The 22,110-nt window shown below is 45.6% G+C and overlaps 1 protein-coding gene across 1 annotated transcript; it reads right to left on the reverse strand.

Moving 5' to 3' along the window:
• Window positions 1-705: 705 nt before the first annotated feature.
• On the reverse strand, window positions 706-20,928 carry prkx (protein kinase X-linked). The gene is made up of 8 exons (XM_079185371.1): window positions 20,266-20,928; window positions 15,615-15,783; window positions 13,036-13,299; window positions 9,525-9,644; window positions 7,101-7,196; window positions 4,890-4,947; window positions 3,295-3,372; window positions 706-3,178 (listed from the first exon to the last, which is right to left on the reverse strand). The coding sequence occupies exons 1-8, from the start codon at window positions 20,411-20,413 to the stop codon at window positions 3,053-3,055; spliced, it is 1,059 nt and encodes a 352-aa protein (XP_079041497.1). The 5' UTR covers window positions 20,414-20,928; the 3' UTR covers window positions 706-3,052.
• Between the last annotated feature and the right edge of the window lie 1,182 nt (window positions 20,929-22,110).

Here is a 22,110-nt window from a genome sequence, read left to right on the forward strand (position 1 = left end):
AGCCCTCTGGAGGACAGTAACCGTCTTATCAGACGTTCAGTCTCTGAGTCAGCGGAATATGAACACAATGTGTAGTATACGTAGTGGTTTTAGAGAATCAGCTTTATCAGAATCAGAATGTAACACCGAGTTAAAGCTACACCAATCAATATTCTAAAATAACAATAAATCAAATGAATAAAAGGTGATGTTTGAATGTTAATAAGTGCATTTACTCTTTGAGGCGCGTGCACTTTACTTGAGAATTTCAATTTTAGGATACTTTATACTTCTACTACATTCATTTTACATAAATTCAGGTTATTATTACAAAATACAATCAAGTAATAAATGAGTATTATTATAGAATAATATATATATATATATATATAGGGCATCAAAATGAGCGATGAACATATTAATGCATCAATAATCGTATTCCACTCCATTAGTTTCTTCAAGTGTATTTTGATGCCAGTACTTAAGTACTTGTACTTGATATTTCTACACTATGGTTTTGCTACTTTTAGAGAACTTCTTCCACCGCGTCGGCAGTATATGAATTCTCAATATGTGAAGAGACAATTGGTGCATTTTGTTACAAAAACCTTAAAACATCACTGAGATGATGAAGAATTCATCTCCTAAATGTCAGATTTCCTTCAGACAGCAGCACGGTGAGCACAGTGAGGACAGGAAGGACCAGGCGGGACACGGGAGGAAGAGAAAAGCCTTTTCTTTCTTATCACTTTCAAACATTTCCAAAGACCCTTGAGTCTTAATACAAACATGTGCCATTGCTTAAAGTTCCATAATGACAGGTACAAAAGGAGTTATTGTATGTTGATAGGCATTGTTAGGTAGAGGGTAGAAAACAATGTGTGGCTGCGCCAACTTAAAGGCCGAGACATATAAAGATATTGCTAGGTAAGACATAAGTGGCTGGGTTTGGAGGTTAAAGACACATGCATTATACAAACAGGCTCTATATGGACGAGCACCATTGTGAGACACAACACTATACATACGATGTGGTGTGTGATGTAGGTTACAGGCGGGGAGGGGGCGAATCGCTGGATGTGCCTACCCAGTATGCCTTGCGGGAAAACCCGCCCTTACTCTGCCTCTGATTGGCCCGTCCAGGCGTCTCCTAAACGCTATCGTTAGCCTAGCTATGATGCTAGCTGAACTAGACCGGCTCCGGAGGAGAGCAACGCAGCCCAGGCGGCTCATGCCGTGTGCCTACATTCGGACTTGGTAGCCTACATCATAGCTATGCTAACATTAGCATTTATCAGACACCTGTAACGCCGGAAAGGATATGGCCAATCAGAGAGAAGTATGGGGTCATCCCGCAAAGCATACCGGGTAGCCACGAGCAGCGAGTCATGTTAGTGCCTCCCTGTGAGGCATTGAGATCAGCAGTGATGGTTGTTTTCTGTACATTATAAAAGCTACATATAAGCAGACAGCCTGCTGCTCACGTAGAAGACGCACTGATGCCTTTAATACTTTTGAAACCAAGTGACTAGACGTTTGCTCATTGAACCAACAGTATATAATGGACTGTATGCGCTTGTGAAAACTATGACAATGAATTCAATATGAAGCTAGCAGTTTTGGATATTTTGTGCAGATATGGAGTAGAGGAATGATGTATTAGCCTAGGTCGAGATATTCAGAGATACTGTAGGTTTGAGGTCACTCAAATGCCTCCACACACACTGTTTTATTTAACATTCATAATAGATCAGTATATAGTTCCATGTCACCGCTAGCTGCCACCAGCATAACTCCCCGTCTCCAACCCAGCTGTCAGCCTTCAAGCTGAATCCCGGGACCCATCAGCTATCGGTCTGACGACAACGGGCTCCAGTGTAGCAAAGGCTCCCTCGCCCGCCTGTCGGGTTATTGTAGTTTACAAGCTGCTTTTAAGCGAGCACGTGAACATGTGTGAATTAGGAAAAGCATAGTGTGATGAGGAATAAAAGAGCGAGAGAGTCCACGTAAGAAGGGAGTCAGGTGGATTAAACAAACACGGGACTTTCACCCAGGTAGCTTCTGACACGGTCCTGACTTTGGTCTGAACACCAGTTGGGATCCTTTCAGCTGGACAGCAGCAGCAGCTCTGTAATGAAGGGCGAGGCACAGACTAAACCATATGAAGTTTGTTTTAAAGGCCAATATTTGTCCGGAAACAGCAAACGAAGCCTTCTGCTGATGAATACTGTAACGTAGCTCTAAACACTGACGAGTACCTCACATCCCAGCACCTTTCACCTCACATGAGCGGGCTTTAAAAGCAGGACAGCAAGGACGATAATGATGATGAGTGTAGTGAGTGAGCACAGAGGGGCTGGGGAAAGTCTGTAGTTCATGTGTGGAACAGCTGGGACTGTACAGTAATAATAAAGTCTTTTGGCTGTGGATGAAGCTGTTGTAGACTTGGCAGCACATTTAGCTCCTCACATGTACTGAGACCAGCTGAGGAGAAGCACTATTTCTATTGAGCGCGGTGGAACTGCGAGACATCATGCCCATCAAACTGTGGTGTAAGGCGCCTTCTTACAAGTGCTGCGCCTGTTCAGGTAAACTCATGACTACAGAACAGTGACTACTGGCCAGCTGACCGTTACAGCACCAGTCTGGAGTCACATTAGATATGACTGCGTGAACATTTTTAAAAAGAGAGAACGTATAAAACATAATATAAAAAAAAAGACCTGATTATTTTTAAACGCTAGAAAGTAACAGTCTTTTGGTTTCAAAGGAAACTCATTATTTTTTGCATATGAGCAGGCTCAAGAGAAAAAAACTGTGATTAAAAAAACCAAAACAGCAAAAGGTTTGACTTTAGTCAGATAAATAAAAGTATAAAAAGCAAATCATCTCTGTGGTATGATACAGTCACAGCATCAATCATGTCTTTCGGGAGGCCGTTGTTAGGATAGCAGGAGGCTCCTGGCTTTGATAAATAAGGATTCTCTCCGTGATAGCAGCTGGAACAGTTACTACACACGACGCTGTGTCAATTCTCAGGATATTCCGTCAATAAATACACCAGGCTCAGCGATCAGAAGTTCTTGAAGGTCTCCAAGTCCTTCGGAGGCACAGGAGGGTCTTTCTTCCAGTCGTCCTCTGGGTAAACATCAAAGTTAGAGGTGTCCCCCTCATGGGACACTTTAGGAACTATGGGAGGCTGTGGAGACAACGGGACGTCCCGGTGAGTGGGAGCACAATGTTGATCAATGTGCATGCTCCTTATAAAAAGGTAAGGGTCAAAAACAAAAGCACTGTTGGTCCGTGTCAGCTCACCTTCAGTTTCCTCAGAGGAACGGCCTCCCAGTCAATGGTCTTGAACCACCGATGCTTCTTCACATCATCTGCTCCGTTCTGAAACACAAAACATGGCTGTATGCACATCTATTTCTACAATCAAAGCATTACTTCTACTACAGTTCATGAATAACAACAGAAACAAGAGAATAAACTCACTCTCCCTTTTTCCTTTTGTTTGGCTTTAATGAGTCAGAATTCATTTTTCAAGATGGACCATTTAGAAACAAAGATGAGTGAGACCCCAGCAGCGGCAGCAGCAGGAGCACTGATAGGCCAGACTCCCGCTAACACACAACAGCTGGCCAATCAGAGCTCCTGCTGCTGCTCTGTGGGTTGCACTTCAGTTCAAACGTCACTTCTTTGAAGTGATCTGAGCTCTGTGTGGGTGCGTGTGCGTGGATGAGATCTTATGTCGGGTCATGAGAGGTGACGCCGCGCTGTGTGGAGCTGGAGGTGTTGAAGCATCTGGTAACGACAGTTAACATTAATGCATTAGCTGAATGCAAATTCAATGAACACCTTTAGCGTCTGTGGTCTAGTCCGGCCTGTGGCCGCTGTGCTCTGCAGAGCCACAAATCAATAGCATCTTGTCTGGGATTATGTGGAGCTCATCAGCGGGTTTAGAGAAGTATCTGTTTTCTGGAGAGGGCTCTCCTCACTAATGTGAGCTGAAACGCTCCAGTCCTCCAGTCTGAATGGGACTCTACACAGCTCCCGCTGGTGCCCCATGAAGTGGCCGGCTCCCACTTAAATGTAATACGGGCACACTATTTCTTCTTCTGTAACTTCTTGTCCAACCGAGTTTCAGGTAAAACTAACTCTTAAGAGAGAGTGATGAAGTCATATCAATCTTTACATTTGCTCAGTAAAACCCTGTTTCAGGTGGAGGAGTGAAGCCCGAACAGTCGGGATGCTCATCCTTTCTGGTAGCCGAACCTTTACAGCTTCACTTTTTGCCATATTTGTGTAATTTCATCATAACCTATTCAAAATGTTGATACATTCATCTTCATCCTCAATTATCACAGTGAGCTCACGGCAACGAGGTTTACGAGCAGCAGGGAGTAATGTGTGGACATTTTGTGTCTGGGCCTCTGAGCCTGGAGGGCCAGATTACAATATATACTCAATATATATACAATACATCAACACATAAATCCTCCCTCATGAAGCTCCTAATGCCCACAGTGTTTTGGAGGATCTAGTTTGCACATTGTATCGTGTTACAGTGATCGGTGTTTCTAATATTTCTATATCCATATCGATTCAAATGGGCTCCAGACAGGACAGGCTTTGAATGCGACTGTACACAAATTCGAGACTTTGTGCGTATGAAATTGTTTTTGACGTTGCCTTCGTTAGACACCAACGCTTATTTATATTCGGAGTCAGACAGATGTGACCTGCAACCTGTGTCCAAACACTCGTCTCTTCCTTTCGCTCTAGTTGGAAGCATGAGCAGCTTCTCCTTCCTGTCCCGTCCTCAGACTGCTGACGTCAGTCGACCTGACGCGATGAAATACGGGGCGCTGCCGTGTGCTTCAGGGGGCCAGGAAGTATAACCAACTCACCTTCATGTTGCCTAGCCGTCTGGCTCGGTCGATGACCAGAAACTTCTTGATGAGGTCTCTGTGGGGGGGGGGGAGAAGAAACAGTGAGTGAATCCAAAGCTGTAGTCTCTCTCTCTCTCTCTCTCTCTCTCTCACAAGGTTCTGCAGCGCTGTCAACATGACAAATGTGTCCTCACCAAAGGTAGCCGCCGGCCTGTGAAAGGTGACGAGGGCTGGCTAAGTGAGCTGTGTCTCGTTCACAATCTTTTAATTGAACAAAGTGGAACTTTTCTGACACTGTAAACTTGTGCATGTGATGCAGACGTCCGTGTGAGGGGGGGTGGAGATGATTCACGGGGAGTCTTAAACTGGCAGAGTGTAGGAGATGGAGACGGAGATAAAGGCGCCGTATCTCACACCCGACGAGCCGCCGACAGCCTCATAAATACAGCGGCTGCATGTTGACAAGTCAGCTATTTCTCACTTTTTGTCTAAATCCTTCCTCTGCTTCCAGACGGGGGCCTTGGAGTGATGTGTCACGGAGAAATATTTTAATCAGCTCTGGGGGAAATATTTGTATTTATGACTTTTCGTGGATTTTATGAAGGAGAATTCATCTGGAATAGAGAGAGGCTATCGGGTGACAAAAAAAAGGGCTGCCCTATGTTTGGTGCATCATATGTCCATTAGTAAAGATGTTCACTCTTCCAATTACAACTTTCAATCGGAGGTCTTCCCCTCAACACCACACTAGTTTGTTTTCTAGTCTCAGCAACCGCTACCTGTCCAGCACCAGACAGCAGACAGGACTCAGGAATCATGTTCAGCGTTCACTGTGGATAAGCACGACAGGCAAACTGGGACTTCTAGGTGCCGCTCCCGTGTCAGATTTGGAAGTACTTGGTTAGGTGACGGAGAAGATTCCGGTTCAGGTAATAATAACGTGCGCTCGTTACGTAGCTGCCGTCGCAAAGTCAGAAAGTTACGTAACAAAACTAAAATCCTGAACTAAATTTGATGGAGGAGCTTCACGTGAAGGCGCAGTGACCTCGACCGGAGACCCCCACATTCTAATCAGTTCCTCTTCACGTGGAAGAAATACCCTCCAGGTCAGGTCAACACAAGGTCAACATGTCCAACTAACCCTGAACACCAGACTCCTTTTATGACTGATGACGAGACTTTCACTGCTGGGGTCACCCTGGGACGGTGCTCCAGCCCGTCTCATCAGCCCTGCTGCTGGAGACGCAGCACTCTGCCCTCTGCAAGGCCTTTCCCTTTGCTGATGGATGGGAGTGCGTGACACGGAACTGTGTGTCAGAGTGATATAAATGGTGGAAATATTAGAAATCCTTCTGTCTGCTGGCGGCAAGATAGATGGCTTAACAGCGGGAAGCTGTGGCTCCGCTGAATTATCAGTGTGTGTGTGTGTGTGTCCTCTCCGGGGCCACGGCGACAGGACTGATTGAGTGAGTGCATGCACGCTCACGTGCGCACACACCCGAGCCTGTAATCATGCAACATTCCTGTGCCCTCCAGCTGGTGTAACGGGTGGAGTTGGGCTGGGTGTGTCATTAGTGGCTGCAGGTCTACCTGAAGGCTCCTCTTTAGCTCCAGGGAGCTCATTGACCTCCGTGTTAAAGGGACGCTGCTGCACTTAAAAGACCCCCACCGTCGTTTGAAGTATTGATGCTTGAGTAGTCCTTTGAATGGTGAGGGTGGGGGGGGTCAGATTTGGGTTGGAGATGACCTGGTCCCAGGGCTGCAGCTACAGATGAGGACTCTCAGGTCAGGTTCTTTGGTGCTTTTTTTAAAAGAGGGAATTTAGAGGTTTTACATTCTGGAGTCAAAAAGTCACGGCTCTTTCAGGCCGGTTCCAGTATTTCTACACTCAAATGAGATTATTATTTTAAGGCAGAAATACCACTTTGAATGTTTTTGGTTAGATGCCTAATATATAGAAAATACAGATTTGAATGTATTGCTCTGCGATATAAAATACATCAGTAAAATAATAAAGAGGGCGACCATAAAGCGGCCGAATGAGAACGGAGGCTGTCCGCGTTTAAATTCATTAAAAGGAATTATGTGTTTAAAATTCCTTCAATCCTGATTGGTTGAATTAGTAACAGTCCTCGTACAGGAAGAGACATTAAGGATCAACGTGTGCTGGAAACACACACACACACACACACACACACACACACACACGTTCCGGGCTTGGTGTCTTACTTGACATAGAAATCCAGATGGCGAGGGAATTCCAGTTTTCCGGCCAGAATCTTCTGATAGATTCCAAATGGGTTGTCGTCAAAGAACGGTGGGTACCTGTGGAGATAAACACATGTCAGCCTCTGACACACACACACACACACACACACCGTCACAGTGTGCGAAGTTCATTCACTCTGCACAAACAGCATGATGCAAGGAGCAGGTAAAGGAGGCAAGAGCTTGCACACCCTCACCTGGATCCGTTTGAACTAGATGGAGAGTGAACACATGGAGGGGGTCACCATTTAGACTGAGGGGGAGTTATGATAACTTTCTGCTTTGGACAGAGCCGCCTTTGTTCACGGTTCTGCGTGTTTGTGTTCCTGCCACCCACAGGCCTGCTGCTGAGTGCTTTCCCCGCTCTGGCCTGGACAAGTCATTACCCACAAATGACATAATGGGGCCGGCCTCCAAATGCATTACGCACGGAGCAGACAGGCGCATAATCGCACCAGTTTGTCACACACCGATCGCCTTCCCAGTGAAGAGCTCCAGAGGCGGGAGACTGTGGGACGTCTGGGAGCCGGCCGAGCACCACAGACTCCACTGGTGCGCCGTCATAGGTGGAGAATCTGGGTCACCGTGGCAAGATGGGAAGAGAATGACATCATGTGACCTAAATATTAGGTTTGGAAGTGTTGTAGGCAAGACCACCTCAGCAGAGACCAAGTCAAGACCAAGACCTTCTTAAATCTCTCACATGCACAGAACCTTTTTACAAGTGGCTCATTCATTGAGGCTCCTGCTTTATTTCACTGATGTCACAACGGGCTCCAAGTTCAAAGGCTGGCTGTAAAAGTGACTCGGCAGTTTATTCATGTGAGACCAGCGTGTGTAATTGAGAACACATTTGTGGAACTAAAAGAGGCTTGATGCTCAGAATGTCCTCACTCTTTTATTTCAATGAGCTTTACGTTGGAGGAAGACTGGTCATCTTTAGCCCCACTTCTCGTAAACACTCTAGGAACAACATTCCTTGTAGCGCTCACACCAGGAGTATGTGATTTATGTTTAAAAGGTACCACAGCTTAGAGACAGGAGTCAGGAGTTAACTGTAAATCATGACCATGTGACTGTGTGGGTGACAGGAGGCTGGTGGAGTCCGTCTCTCATCAGCAGGCTGACGAGGACTGACCGGGGGACAAGGAGAAGTGGGAGTTAATTACATTCTTATGTGCTCAATCCAGAAAATTGGGTCCGGGAATAGACGCGTTTTGATTAAATTGGGGTTCATTCATGCAACTTTTTTTTTCTATAATTAACATGAACGTGAACCTGAGCCTGAGCGGACCACTGGAGGTTACCCTACAAAGTGATTTTCAGTCGTACACAGCCACATGTATCGCTACATGTACACACACAGGATGATTGGCTTCCATTAAGAGCAGGAATCTGGCCCTGAAGGCAGGATTATGGAGAGAAGACCCTCTCTTTTCCTTCTAGTCTCTGTTGGCCCCGACCCCTCAATGAATGTTTTTTCAACTTGCACTTCACCCCCAGAGGTGGATGATCGACCACCGCTAACTTTTCAGAAGCGGCCGTGACATTCTTGGATCAGTAACCTCTGAAGAACAGCACAATGCTGCGAGATGAAGGGAGCTCTTTGTCTGAGGGGTCCCACCGCGGAGCCCCTCCTTGGACACGTCGAGTGATGTGCACAGTGGACCGCGACACTTCAAAGCCCTGCCCCGATGAATGCTGGGAGACGGTCGCATTCTTTCCATGAACTCAAAGCCAGGTAGCTTTTCTTCCCAGGGTTTAAAGGAGATGAAGGGTGAGGGCGAATGACCTTTCAGGAGGACTGGAGGAGTTAAAGCAGTGTGGATTGATCAAAGCATGCGGTCCTTATTAAACATATATAGGTCAGGTGTAATTTCATAAATGCTTTTTTAATATAAATACCAGCCAATATTCAGGTAGGGCCATGCTATTGAGCATGGTCCATTCATCAAGTGTTGGCTTATAGAATACCACCCGGTGTGTCTCAATCAATGGCAGAGTCCATCTCAACCTTCAGGTCTGACAAGAGCAGCAGTGCACTTATTAGAACGCTGTTCCATGCACACGGCTCCTCCGCTTTCTCTTGCAGGGCGGTTATGTCCCGTTGCATCACTCTTGTTCAGGTGTTCATGTTATTGTGTCCACTCTCTGTGTGTCTCTCCGATCGTTTTGAGAAATGATCGTCAAGCTTATTCCAGTCACGAGTCGCTCAAAGCGCTCACTGTCTGACTCCACACCTGTGTGTGTGTGTGTGTGTGTGTGTGTGTGTGTGTGTGCTTCTGTCTGTTAAAGGGACTGAGATGTAGATTGTCTTGATGAGTGCTGCCCCCCGGTGTTTACAGAGGGAGGAGGCGTGGTGTGTTGTGTGGACTGAACACTTACCCGGCCAGCATTTCAAAGACGAGGATGCCCAGAGCCCACCAGTCCACCGCTCGGCCGTGACCCTTGCTCTGGATGACCTCGGGGGCCAGGTACTCGGGTGTGCCGCACAGGGTCCAGGTCCTGATCACACACAGAGAGACGAGCCACATGTTATTGTTTTGCTAACTGCTAGTCTGCTTTTTATCTTGTTGTGTCTTGGTGTTTGCTGACAATACACATCTATTCTAATTCCTGTTTCTCATCTTCGATTAATTTTTCCTAAAAGGAATCAAGTCATCTTTTCAACACTTTACAGGATTCAGGTTCTACGACTTCAGACAAGGGCAATCAGCACATTCTCACATTTGAAATGTCATTATCAGACGGATTTCCTTCCAATCAACTCATCTATTAATAGAACATTAGTTTCAGCTCTCGGGGGGAACAAGTGTTGCCGGCTCTTATAGTGCAGCGACTTGTCTTATTCTCTTCTGTTTTCAACATTCACAACATTTCAGAAACCGTGAAAACACTGCTGGGAACAAGTGCAATTACCCTAAAACTGACTGGGCTATTTTTAGACGCTTCGCTGCTGTTAAAAGTAGGACACCCACGTGAAGATGAAGGACCTGAGTGTGGATACAGGAGTAATATATATACATATATGTATATATATATATATATATATTTATAAGCATTAGACAGGAAGTCTAGAGCAGATTACTTGCGTCTGGCTGATTGACGCCGTGTAACAAACACGCAGTGTTGCCCTGAAAGCCACTTGTCCTCTGATGAAGAGCACTTGGCCCGGCGCCAGCCTTTCATCGCCTGTCACCGATATCACCTGGGTAATGACCTCTTTCGGCCAGTTGCCGTGGCGACGGTAATTTGTATGGAAATGATGTGGATCCAGGCTGCAGGGGGGGGGGGGGGGACGACGGGGGGACGGTGGAGAGAAGACCTGCGTTGTTGCTCCTCAGAGTGTGCTGGGCTTCATGTCTGCCAGCAGGGGGCACTGTGGCGGCGCGGCGGCGCTCCATCACATCCTGAACACGGGGAGCAACAGAGAGCCGGAGGCAGTGAGGCGGTTGTCTTCCTATCCGAGGCAATTCTGCCGCCCTCCATTTATATATAAGTGGGTCACTTGAACATCAGAGAGGTATCTACTCCCCATCTGATTTGCTCGCCCAGTCTGGGAGAAAATGTAATCTTACTCCATTATGTTTACATGTCAGCGGGGGGTCAACACGGCGTCCGGGTGGAGAAACACTGCAGTGCAGGTATAAAGCCGCCTCTTCTCTTCTGTAGTGCATCTTTTCACTTCTGCCGAGGTCGCACTCGCTGTGTCTCATTCGGACTAAATGACACCAGCCGGGGGACGTTTGCAGCGGGTTCTTGGGAGTTGGGAAGGTTCCCTCAGGTCCCCAGAAGAACATATGAGTGGAAACACACAGGACATGAGCAAGGCTCATTCCTGTACTAGAGGTGTGTCACGATTGCGGCAGTCTCTAACTCTTCTGCAGTTTTTCTGTCAACAATGCCTTCGCTTGTTGCCACAGCAGGATTTCACAGCTCTGTTGTTTTCTCAGTGGCCGAAAAAGGTGACGGCGTTAACGAGGATTTCTATAAAAGTAGAACGTGCTTGAAACACGCTGGACCGAACCGTGTTGGGTGACGACTAAACTCAAAGTGTTTTCTCACGGTCTGAAACGGTCACAGCGTCTCTGTCTCTGTCGCCGTAGTCCCGACACGATGAATCTCACATACTGTACGGGAATAAAAGGCGGACAGACAAGCAGACATTTCTGTGGCCCAAATGTGTGACTTCAAGCTTTTTCTAACCTAAAAATATCTGCCAGGTATTGAAGTTATTTTCATTTGACAAGTGTGAAGAACAGTGGAAAACAGCTGACTGTGTAACATTCATTTGTTCATTATTTTACCATATTTGTTTCATTCGTTTGAGATACCTGTAGAGGTTAAACTGTTTCACGAGAAAAAAGCTAAGCAAATCAACGGAACCACACACACACTGCTGAGCCGTGCGAGTGAGAAACTTGTCTGATAGTCCAGATAGAGGTTTAGGTTGCATTCATTGCAGACCCAGCTGGCGGAGAACAGGAAGGGTTTTAGTGTTTTTAACTCATTCTTCAGGTTCAAGTCTTTAAAGAAAACTGACACTGAAACAAGCAGACACAGCTGACATACGTGACCTCCAGACTGCACCGGTGCCTTCGATGCGTTTCTTCCACACCGAATCCACGCGGAGCAGCTAAATCAAAGCGCGGCCTCGCCAGCTGTGTGCTTTGGGGCTGTACAGTACGATCTCAGACCTACAGTGAGGAGTGACAGCTGCTTTGTCATTCACTTTCTACTGACAATCAATCAGGCATCAAACACCCTGAGCACAGAGCGGAGTATCCACGACTGTCACTCAGCAGCAGCCGCACACCACAACAGAAAAGCATCCCCGTGAACCAGCAGCATGTCCACGCACGTGTTTCATTACATGTGCAGGTCACGTCAGGATAAAGGCTCTGGTCTCTTTGACGTAAATGTCACTCCGGCCCTCTGATGAGGTCAGCCCGGGTACAGGCTGGAACACAGCGCTGTCACGCTAACGGGACGGGCTGCAGCAGCAGATAATGAAGATTAAACGCACATCTTGTTCCACCGTCTTCGTCCTCGTCCATGCAATGAACGCATCTCTTAACTTTTTAATCTGTTAAGCAGGACGAGACGTCTGTCTGAATGACAAAAGGCCATCACTATAGAGTCCCGGTACTTTTTTTTATAGCATTTATTTTATTATCTGAAAAGCACGGAGGAAATCTAATCCGTACTTTTATCTCTGACCCAGTCACTGTGACGCTCCTGCTGTATCTGTACAGAAGAGAGCAACTCAGAAACAAAACAAGATCACAGCAGCACGCGTTCCTGATTTAAGGCTGCAAACTAAGTTATTTCATCACAAAATCCCAGTTTTCAAATCCCTTTTTAGCTGGTACGAAACTCCAAAAACTGATTATTCTCACATTTGAGAAGCAGAACATTTTTTGGTTCATCAACTTATGAATTAATGGTCGAGGTGGGAGTCTTCACTGACCTCAACGATTCAAAAGTCGCAACGAGTCCCGACGTATCGCATCCTTTTCTATGAAAGCGTGCAGATTAATCTCCCCTTTTATTTAAAACCTGATTAAACTGTCTGTATTATGAGAAGCTGCATCTTCTCAATACAGTAGCAGTGTGAGCCACCTCAGTACATACACATACTTCTCTGTCTGGATTTAAGACTAAAGCTGACCACTTATTGTTAATCAGGCCTCTTAGACTTGGACTGACCTGTCTGAGCTAATCATCTTTTAAAATCTTTTCTTAAACTCCACGGTTTAGACATTTTATCCACTCATTTGTACGTCCCTTTGTCCTCTCCTACCTCGCTTCCTTCCGCTCTATTCCCTGCCAATTTGAATTAATCACTCTGCAAATTGTGGCTGTCGAAAAAAGGAGGCGCTGTTATTTCCGTCACCTGTCGGAGAGCTTCTTAGCGAAGCCGAAGTCGGTCAGGCGGATGTGTCCTTCGCTGTCCAGCAGGATGTTCTCGGGCTTGAGGTCTCGGTACACCACTTCTCTGGAGTGCAGGTACTCGATGGCGCACACGATCTCGGAGGTGTAGAAGAGGCCCGTGGCGTTGCTGAAGCGCCCGCGGCTGCGCAGGTAGCTGAACAGCTCGCCGCCCGGCACGTAGTCCATCAGCATGTAGAGGAAGCGCTCGTCGTGGTGGGTCCAGAACCTGAGAAGCAACAAGAAACGCCCACACGGGCTTTTTAACGCCCAACACTAAGTCTGCCTCGGCCCACAGCTGTCCTGTGTGTCCATTGGAGGGTAAAAGTGTTAAAGTGCTCTCTGATGAGTTGAGGAAATCAGATCAAATAAGGAGCAGTATCTGTCTCTCCGACTGGAGCGGTGTGCTACGACTATTTCTGCTGGAAGTGCCCTTCAGAGGAATAAAATCAGAGCTCTGTCACTGATGAAGATGGAGGAGGCTCCAGCGTTTCCCAGAAGTGCTGGCTGCTGGCCACAAACACCACGACTGACTCTTTCCTCCACCGCTACTCTATCTCCACACTTCCTCTTGGGGTTTTTTTTTCTGTCTGCCGACACTACAGTTACCTCGAGCGACAATCACGTTTATCGCTCAGCCCCCGAATTTAGATCTCCGAGTGACTATTTAGGAACGCACCCGTACTCTGCAACAGGAAATACACTGAGGCACTGTCATGTGTACAATGGCTCACCACATATCTGTTATTTATGATGTGGTCAGTGTTCTAAATGGAAGGGAACCTTATCTAAAGATGGTTTCTGTTGAGTGTCGTATCAGTCTAAAAGTTGATCATAAATGATGAACACATTTCACTGCTTTAAGGATTTCATCTTCATCATTACTGTGCGTGAGCAGATGAACTCATTTTTACGCTTTAGTGAGAACCTTGGAACGTTTCCTCACATTGTTCTCCATCCTCTCAACTAGAACAGCACGAGAATGTGAGGGCTGCTGTCGTCCGTCTGTGAGATGAACATAAGAAGAGACCCATTGTTTACTACAAGCTGCATGGATTCAGGCATTTCAAATCTAGAATACACAGTGAGCCTTTTTCAATTCATTACCAGAACTCCGTCTCCATTGGAGCCTCTCATAATATGTGCAGCAGTCTTTACTAGTAACTGGGAGGACAACCTGACAAACTAACCAAAAAGGAGACATGTTCTCAGACACTGTTACATGTGCTGGATTGGAACTTTATCAGATTTTGACACCGACACTAGAGTATTTAGGAGAATGGTTATTCGTCTTACAGTGGATTTGTATAGTGTATCTATTGTATTATGGAAATTGGGATTGAATTCATTATGAATAATATCTACTGAGGCAGTGGACAGAAAAGGTGAATATTGATGTGCCTCACTTTAAAAGAGCAGAACACCAGATTGGGAGTATTTGGATTGCCTGTCAACGCCTGAGACGCCGGCTGGGAGCTAACAGCGCTAACTGAGCTAACAGCTCTAACAGTACAAACTGTGGCGAACGTGCTGACAGCGGCACACGCATACTGAATCGGTTTTTGGAGCATAAAAGTGATGGAGAGGACGACCCTGTGGCTGTAACAACTGGAAAGCGTGTGGTGAGAGAAAAGATGACGGATGAATTGATAATGGCAGACAGTGATGGGTGAGGGTAAGCAGAATATTTATTAGTGTCATTGCAGTTGGCAGTGACATAACACATATTTACAGCCCGCTTTATCTTCTCCAAAGGTTCAACCCCAAAGGTCGAGAGGCTTAGAGGACAACATGTCGTTAAAGTATACATCTATATTATTTTACACTTTTACTGTGTTCCATCTTTTAACCAACTTCAGTCCGGATGATGAACCTGAGCATATGAATCATCTGGTGGGAAATAGCAACAACTACTAATCCCTCAAATGACTCCCTTCTTTCAAGAGATGAAACATGTTCATGAATTTAATTTGGACAGCACGAGGCTAGCGGTTTCCCCCTGCTTCAGTCTTTATGCTAAGCTAGGCTAACTGCGTCCTGGCTCCAGAATGATGAAGAACAGTTGCTCCCTGTTAGCTCACCTGGTAGAGCGAGCTCCGTATTTGCTGCACGTCCTCACCTCTCTCCCCCTTTTCCTCCCTTCAGCTACTCGAGCAAAATATGCCCAACAATGATTTCTTCCAGTATCAAGTCGAGCAGAACTGTAGAAGCTATCGTGGCTACGCTGGAGAGTTGAGATATAGATGTGTCAGCGAGCTCGGTATTCATTTGCATGCTGTCCATATGATCTACAGCGTATGGCCTTCAAGGTTGCTCTGTCATATATAATATGAAATAAGGACTTGAGTCCTCTTTAAGTGCAGTTGGGAGGAAGAGTAACGCATACGCTTTCTTTTAAAGCAGAGAGCCGTATTTCTAATCTGAATCAATGTGTCACAACGCACACGCGACAATGAACTCTGACCTTTTTTCATTAGAAATGTTCAGCCAGTGGGCCCCCCCCCCCCCTCCCCCTCCCCCCGGTGTGCGTGTGTGTGGACTCACAGTCGGATGAGGAAGGGGTGGTTGACCTCGGACAGCACCTCCTTCTCATTGTGGACGTGCTGCTCCTGCTTCAGTCGGATCACGTCCGGGATCTTCATCTGCTTCAGGGCGTAGAAGGCCCGGCACTGCTTGTCCTTCACCAGGAAGACTCGGCCAAAGGTCCCCGTGCCTGTGTGTGTGTGGGGGGGGGATTAACCACAGCTCACTGGGGAACAACTCAACCGTGACAAATAACCGTGACAAATAACCGCTTAGCTAACGTTCCACATGCATCGATTACGTTCAAACGTTTCATTCATTATCCATGATAAGAAAATCAGATATTCAGTCGGCATCATGAGCCAATATTGTGACTCCATCAACGGTCTTTAAATGCAGTCAGCTGACACAGCTGCTTTATGTTTATATCCATTGCAATGAACCAATCAGAACCAGCAGCTCCGATTGAAGGACGACCCCCGGTCTACCACAGAGTCACAGTCGCCCAGTGGAAGCTGGTCAGCAGCAGGAGGATAGAAGACTCCGGCCCTGAGCTGATGACACTATGTGAGTCAACAGCCTGAGTCAGACAACGGAGCCGCTGCAACTCTCTAATGACATGCTGGCTGTCTCGTTGGTCTGCTTTACTAACAATGAACCTGTCTCAGGTGTATTGGTGTTTCCATAGCGACGCAGACACAGCGGCGCACCGTCAGTTGAACACCTCGTACCTCCGTAAATGGGAACGCCATCACCTACAATGTCCTTGGAACACCCTGCTCTGCATTCAATAATAAACAAGTATTTATTAGGTATTAAAACGGTTATCTTTGTCATTTAAAAAGTATCAATAGTAGCATCTCTTACAGATATGAGCCTTTTCCCCTCTATGAGGGTTAAACTGTGGAATTGATCACACTGATCATGGCTCATTTTATATCCAAAATTGCTCACTGCCGATATAAGAAACTATATATTCACGAAAACCATAACTGACATAACTGCTCTCATGGCAAACCCGTTTTTTAGGAAACTCAAATAGCACTCTGCTAGCTGTTTCATGACCACCTACTGTCACATCTGTGCACACCTGGCTTTTTGAAAATCTACAAAATTGTGACCACGTAGAAGTGTGTGTGTGTGTGTGTGTGTGTGGTTAGGCAGTCTGACAATCTGTGCTTTTGAAGCACACTGAGGCCCTCAGCTTCAGTGGCAGAGCTGTTTCCTCTGATCAAGTTAAAACTATAATAAGGCATGAAAGTGACCTGAAAGTGGAGTTCCACCACAATAATTCAGAAGGAGACGATGACCTCACCATCTCACCCCACTTCCTCTCTGCATAACAACGTGCTAAATTGGTGGAACATTTCAAGATGCTGAACAAGAGGATGACTTAGCGATGCTGTAAAACATTTATTCTGAGCCGGGGACAAAAGCAGCAGACAATTAGACTCTACCGAGACACGGCCAGGTGATTCCAGAGAGTAATGTGCGGTCATTGATATGTACCTCTCTGGAAGCTGGCTCATCCACTGACTCCCCTTCCACCTGCTCGGGTAGAACCAACGAGAGGCGGATCAACAAACCCCCACATATCATGTCGGGGGCACGTCACTAGCCGTGACCGGCCTGCCGTCGGCGGTGCCTCGGAGGGATATTCTCCGGGCCGTGAGGCCACCGCAGCACGCGACGGCGGCAAATATATGTGAAGGCGCCAGAGAGTTGCCACATGATTCCGATGACAATTAAACAACAGCAGGCAGATAAAGAGCTTTAGCTGATTTGTTTTAGGCAGCAAATCCCCCTCATCAGACAAAATGGCTTGGCAAATTGGATTTTTTTTTTTTGCACGCGGCTCATAAGCTCGGAGCTTTCTCCCGACAGCACGGGACGCCGCACACCTCCCTGACGGGCTGTAAGCTCAGGCTTTGTTGCTCAGTGTATATTGCTGAGCTTGACGTATTTCAATAAACCGGCAGCGTGACATCGTAAATCGCGGCGCGCGGTAAATCAAACGATTGCTATTAATGAAGACGGTGGGAGGGATGCGGTGTCATCGCTCTGTGGCGTTTGCTATCATTCATTCACCATCTGGCCCTTTATGACCAGTCTGCAGCACCGTTTTATTCACAACTGTAGAAGACTGGAGAGATGTTTTAATCTGCTTTTGTTTTTATTCATTGTGCACCTGACTGACTTCGGACCGGTACAAAGTAGAGCGTGAACAAACCACGTGACTCAAAGGACGTCATTGAAACACATTGATTGGTTTAAAGATGTGCATGGAGTGGACTTCCTCTCTCTGACCTCAGATCTGCTGACCAAGCATATTCACATATAATTTACATGATGTGTTCTCCACTATCGGCCCCTCTCCGTCATTAAACCATCTTGAAAACGACTGTGTGTCTGTATTTTTAGCTTTTTAACACTCATCAAGAAGATATGGCATGACAGGACTTTTATATCTAACATATCAATCACAGAATGAAGGGGATTTTGTTCTTTTCTAAGAATCTTTGGATCTTACCCATCCCAACAAACAACAACATTACAACTGATCTAATGTCAGTCCTAACATAACGTTCCTCGATCGTCCTGCTGATGGAATGAAACAACAAAATCCATCACACCTATGTGATGATATTTCATTGAGTACAGACTAATTGATAAAAAGGGGATATATTATGCTCATTATCATTATTTCGGGTTCCTAATAGAACATGTTTACATGTTCGAATGTTCAAAAAACACATTATCTTTGCTCATACTGTCGGTCTGAATATACATATGTATCCACCCTCAGAAAAACACGGTGCACCTTTTGCAAAGATGCTCGTCGAGCCGTGGGTGGTATATTCTAATGAGTCAGCATGTGACACGTGAAGAGCAGCCAAATGTGCTGTTCTTGTTGAATCACATGATCCAGGTAGCTCACAGAACACTGACAGGTTTGAGTTGTTTCAGCTTGCAGGTATGTAGGTGTTCAAGATACCCAAATGTTTGTGCACCAGCACTGAAAAGTTGAATTCCTTTAATCATATGCGCCTCAAGAATGTAACCCTGTGCCTGTGCTCTTGTCTCACATGCGTGGATTTCTCTTGAGAGAGATGATTCTTATTGTTTGAGGGAGAGGTTCTTGTGCAACCCCATGATGTAGGTGTGACTCAAACAGCCGTTGGTGACTAACCCTGGAGGGCAGGATGTTGCCTGAACACGGACTAGCCTAAGCTTGGCATGTGAGCTTGTCTGAGCACTAACTGGACAGTGGACACGCCTCTGCCTTACGAAACATCCTCAACAGTCGTCGTCTCTCGGGTCGATGACCGATCCGTCACGACCCGGCTGTCTGGAGTCCCGTTGACTTGCTGACTTTGAGAACTCCGCATTATGATGAAAATCGCACAAAAACAGAACTTCCACGGGTTATTGTGTGGTTTGGGATTCTCTCCATACTGTACAGCAGTACTCCCACAGCATGGAGAAACACTGGCTTCATGAAAAACATGAGAAAACTTGTCGACTCTGGTTGTAAAACATAATATAAAATGAACTGTCTTCGTGGTTTCTCCCTTTGGCAAGCGGCCATGCTAGAAGCAGGATAAAGCTCTCTAAGGTGTCCATTATGAGGCATTCATGGACTTCGCGGAGGCTTCCACGTGGTCCATTAAGGACAGCATAGATGGACGAGTTCAAATGTTCAAAATGTGAGCTAAAAATGCATTTTGCCACTTATTCTGTTGAATGCAACACTGAGTGGGAACGACTACCCTGAGGCACATTCTACACTTTAGCTGAGTGTCTCTCTCTTATTGACATCACAGCATGTTTGTCACACGATTCATCCGCGGGACGATTAGCTGGACAGATTGTGGCGGACCGACCTCAGCCAGCTTCATACACGCAACATGATGAAGACAAAGGACCAAGTAGGTCAGCTGTGACTGGGTGACATTGATAAACAACTGGTATCCCGATATGAGACGATCATATCTATATCAAGAGGAGCTGTCACATCGATCTCCATATCAACAAATGAAGAAAAATAGATATTTAGTATGTAATCACTATTATATCTGCAAACTCTTATCATTTGATCAAATATTCAGCCTTTAAAGTTTCAACATAAGAATATTTGCTTCAATGAAATACATGAAAACAAACCACGAACTTTGACAACCTTGGACTTTTAGGAAATAGTCACAGGCATATTAATTGTGTTATGATGTTTTATGGATCAAATCATTAATAGTGTAATCAAGACAACAACTGTCAGGTCCCTAGATATTGACAATAATCATGCATTGATTGATTCATTGTCATTTTTCAAGCAAAAATAGAAAAAGATATCAATTGGTTCCAGCTGCTCAACTGTAAATATTTGCAGGTTTTCTCAATCAATCAAGAAAATGCTCTGCAGCTGAGTAAATGATTAACTTTATCATTAGTTATAGTGCTGCTCGACAGTTATTAATACTCATTACTATAGTATATAGAGGTTTAATAACCAACTCAACCGCATTATCATGTACAATGTTATGAAATGCGTTTCTATTTGTCATATTTGTTGTGCTTGTCGTGGTCCTGAAGTTTAGGAACAGCTGCATTTTACACTTGAGACAACAGTCCAGTACCGGGGAATCCCATGCGTGCGACAGGTCCTTGAACTCACCGACTGTGGCAATGGTCTCCAGGTCATCCAGGCAGTATATCCGGTTGTTCGGCGCTGCTTCTCCGGTCGAACAGCCGGCGTTGCTTTTGCTCTCTTTCAGGGAGTTGGCCTCACTGTGGACACCGACTTTAGCTTTGGAGGACGCCATGTCTTATTGTCGGAGACGAGCTGACTTACTCGGGTTCAGAACTTTCCAGTGGGACGCATAGAGTTCACATCACACATGTCTGGGTACCGTCAGTTCATCTTCTTTGTCTGACGTTAGCTGTGGCTGGGCGGCTTGTTTTTGGACAGTGACGCCTTCCACATCGGAGAAGTGAGCGGAAACCGTAGAAAACGTTTATGTTAACAAGTTCGGTTAATTACCAGTCAATAGGAGATGAAACCACGGGCACGGGTGAGACAAAGAAGCTTGTGACAGGTGCACTGCCCTGGCATGTAGCGTTAGCGACTTTGGTTAGCAGCTAACGACCCCATACACAGTGAGCTAAATGGGAGAAGCACAGTTACACTGGAGCTATGAAAGGGGAAGCGGCGCGAGGGAAGCTCCGGAATAAAAGAGTTTTAAAACCGAATCAACTCGATGAAACCCGTGGCTTTTCTGAGTCAAGTTTACTGCTTTCCTCCATAATTGACTCCACTACCACAACAGACCTCACCCAGTAGTTCTTCTGTGGCCACATCAACCAGGAAGCGATACAGTATAGGTGTACATTTTGTTTCCGGTCAGGACTTTCAAAGTAAAAAGCATGAACCGGCATGCGGACGTTTACTGAGTAAATCACGGTCCCTAAGAGAATATCGTTTTTTATGTGTTCTAGAAGGAAATTAATGAATACTATTGTCCTAACAAAGTAACATAACCAGCTTTTTCTTTTTCTTTTCACGTGCGTTTTTTTCCAAACTGTTTAACTTCCTGTATTTTCGACCTGCCTGTATGTAACTTGACACCGATGGGAGACAGCGGCTGCATGTTGACAAAATGCGGCCAATGAAAGCGAAGCTGTCCCGGTACATTAACCAATAATGTGCGAGTAAGGGTGTGGTGATAAAGACAGGTTTGATTAACTCAACCACCCACGGGTACCAAGTAATAGATACATAGAGTCAAAATGTAAGAAAATTACAGTTGATTATTGTCTTAAAATCTGCAGAATGCACAAATAGTTTTATTTAGAATATAATTGGAATAAAAATGACTCCCAAATAAGACTTCAAATGTGATTTAAAATCATTTTAACACGTACTCTTGTTGCTATATATCTGCCAACACATTTAAAAAAGTAGTAGCCAACCATGAAATTTCCACAAAATCCAGTCCACAGACAATGATCTGGTATATGGTGACCCTTTCACCGTTCACCCAGCCCACATCAGGTCAAAATGTCCCTTTCATCAACACATATGCTGCATGGCAACGCTTCCTGAAACTTGTGAATTCCCAAGAAGAGATCGACATCCATGCTCTAATGTGTGAGGCCTAATGTTGTGGAATCCCTGTATGAGTCATCTGTCAGAAATATGACAAGGAAAATCAAAATCAAATTTGCAGACTGTCATGACAGTCAATTTGTTGATCTCAGTAAAGGTTCCCATGAGGATTAACCCCTTCAATGTTGGGTCCTTACTGAGCTTTCATCCACTGCCATCCTTAGGCATGAATGTCAAAATTGCACTCAAGATATTTCATAATCAAATTCCCTGCAGACTGCCATTAGATATATCACATGACTAATACAGCAGCACACTGTAGTCACCTAAACTTCAAATGGATTGCAAATTGATGCAGATAGAATCCAGCTACAAAATGAGACTTCATCTTATTTGCACATCTGTATGAAAGCG

This window comes from Pholis gunnellus (genome assembly GCF_910591455.1).
Source record: "Pholis gunnellus genome assembly, chromosome: 24".
NCBI lineage: Eukaryota > Metazoa > Chordata > Actinopteri > Perciformes > Pholidae > Pholis > Pholis gunnellus.

Coding starts and splice junctions, on each gene's coding strand:
- prkx (XM_079185371.1), bottom strand. CDS start 20,413: ATGGCGTCCTCCAAAGCTAAAGTCGGTGTCCACAGTGAGGCCAACTCC. Junction 15,784..20,265: donor GGAGACCATTGCCACAGTCG/GTGAGTTCAAGG, acceptor ACACACACACAG/GCACGGGGACCTTTGGCCGA. Junction 9,645..13,035: donor GCTAAGAAGCTCTCCGACAG/GTGACGGAAATA, acceptor GTGTGTGATCAG/GACCTGGACCCTGTGCGGCA.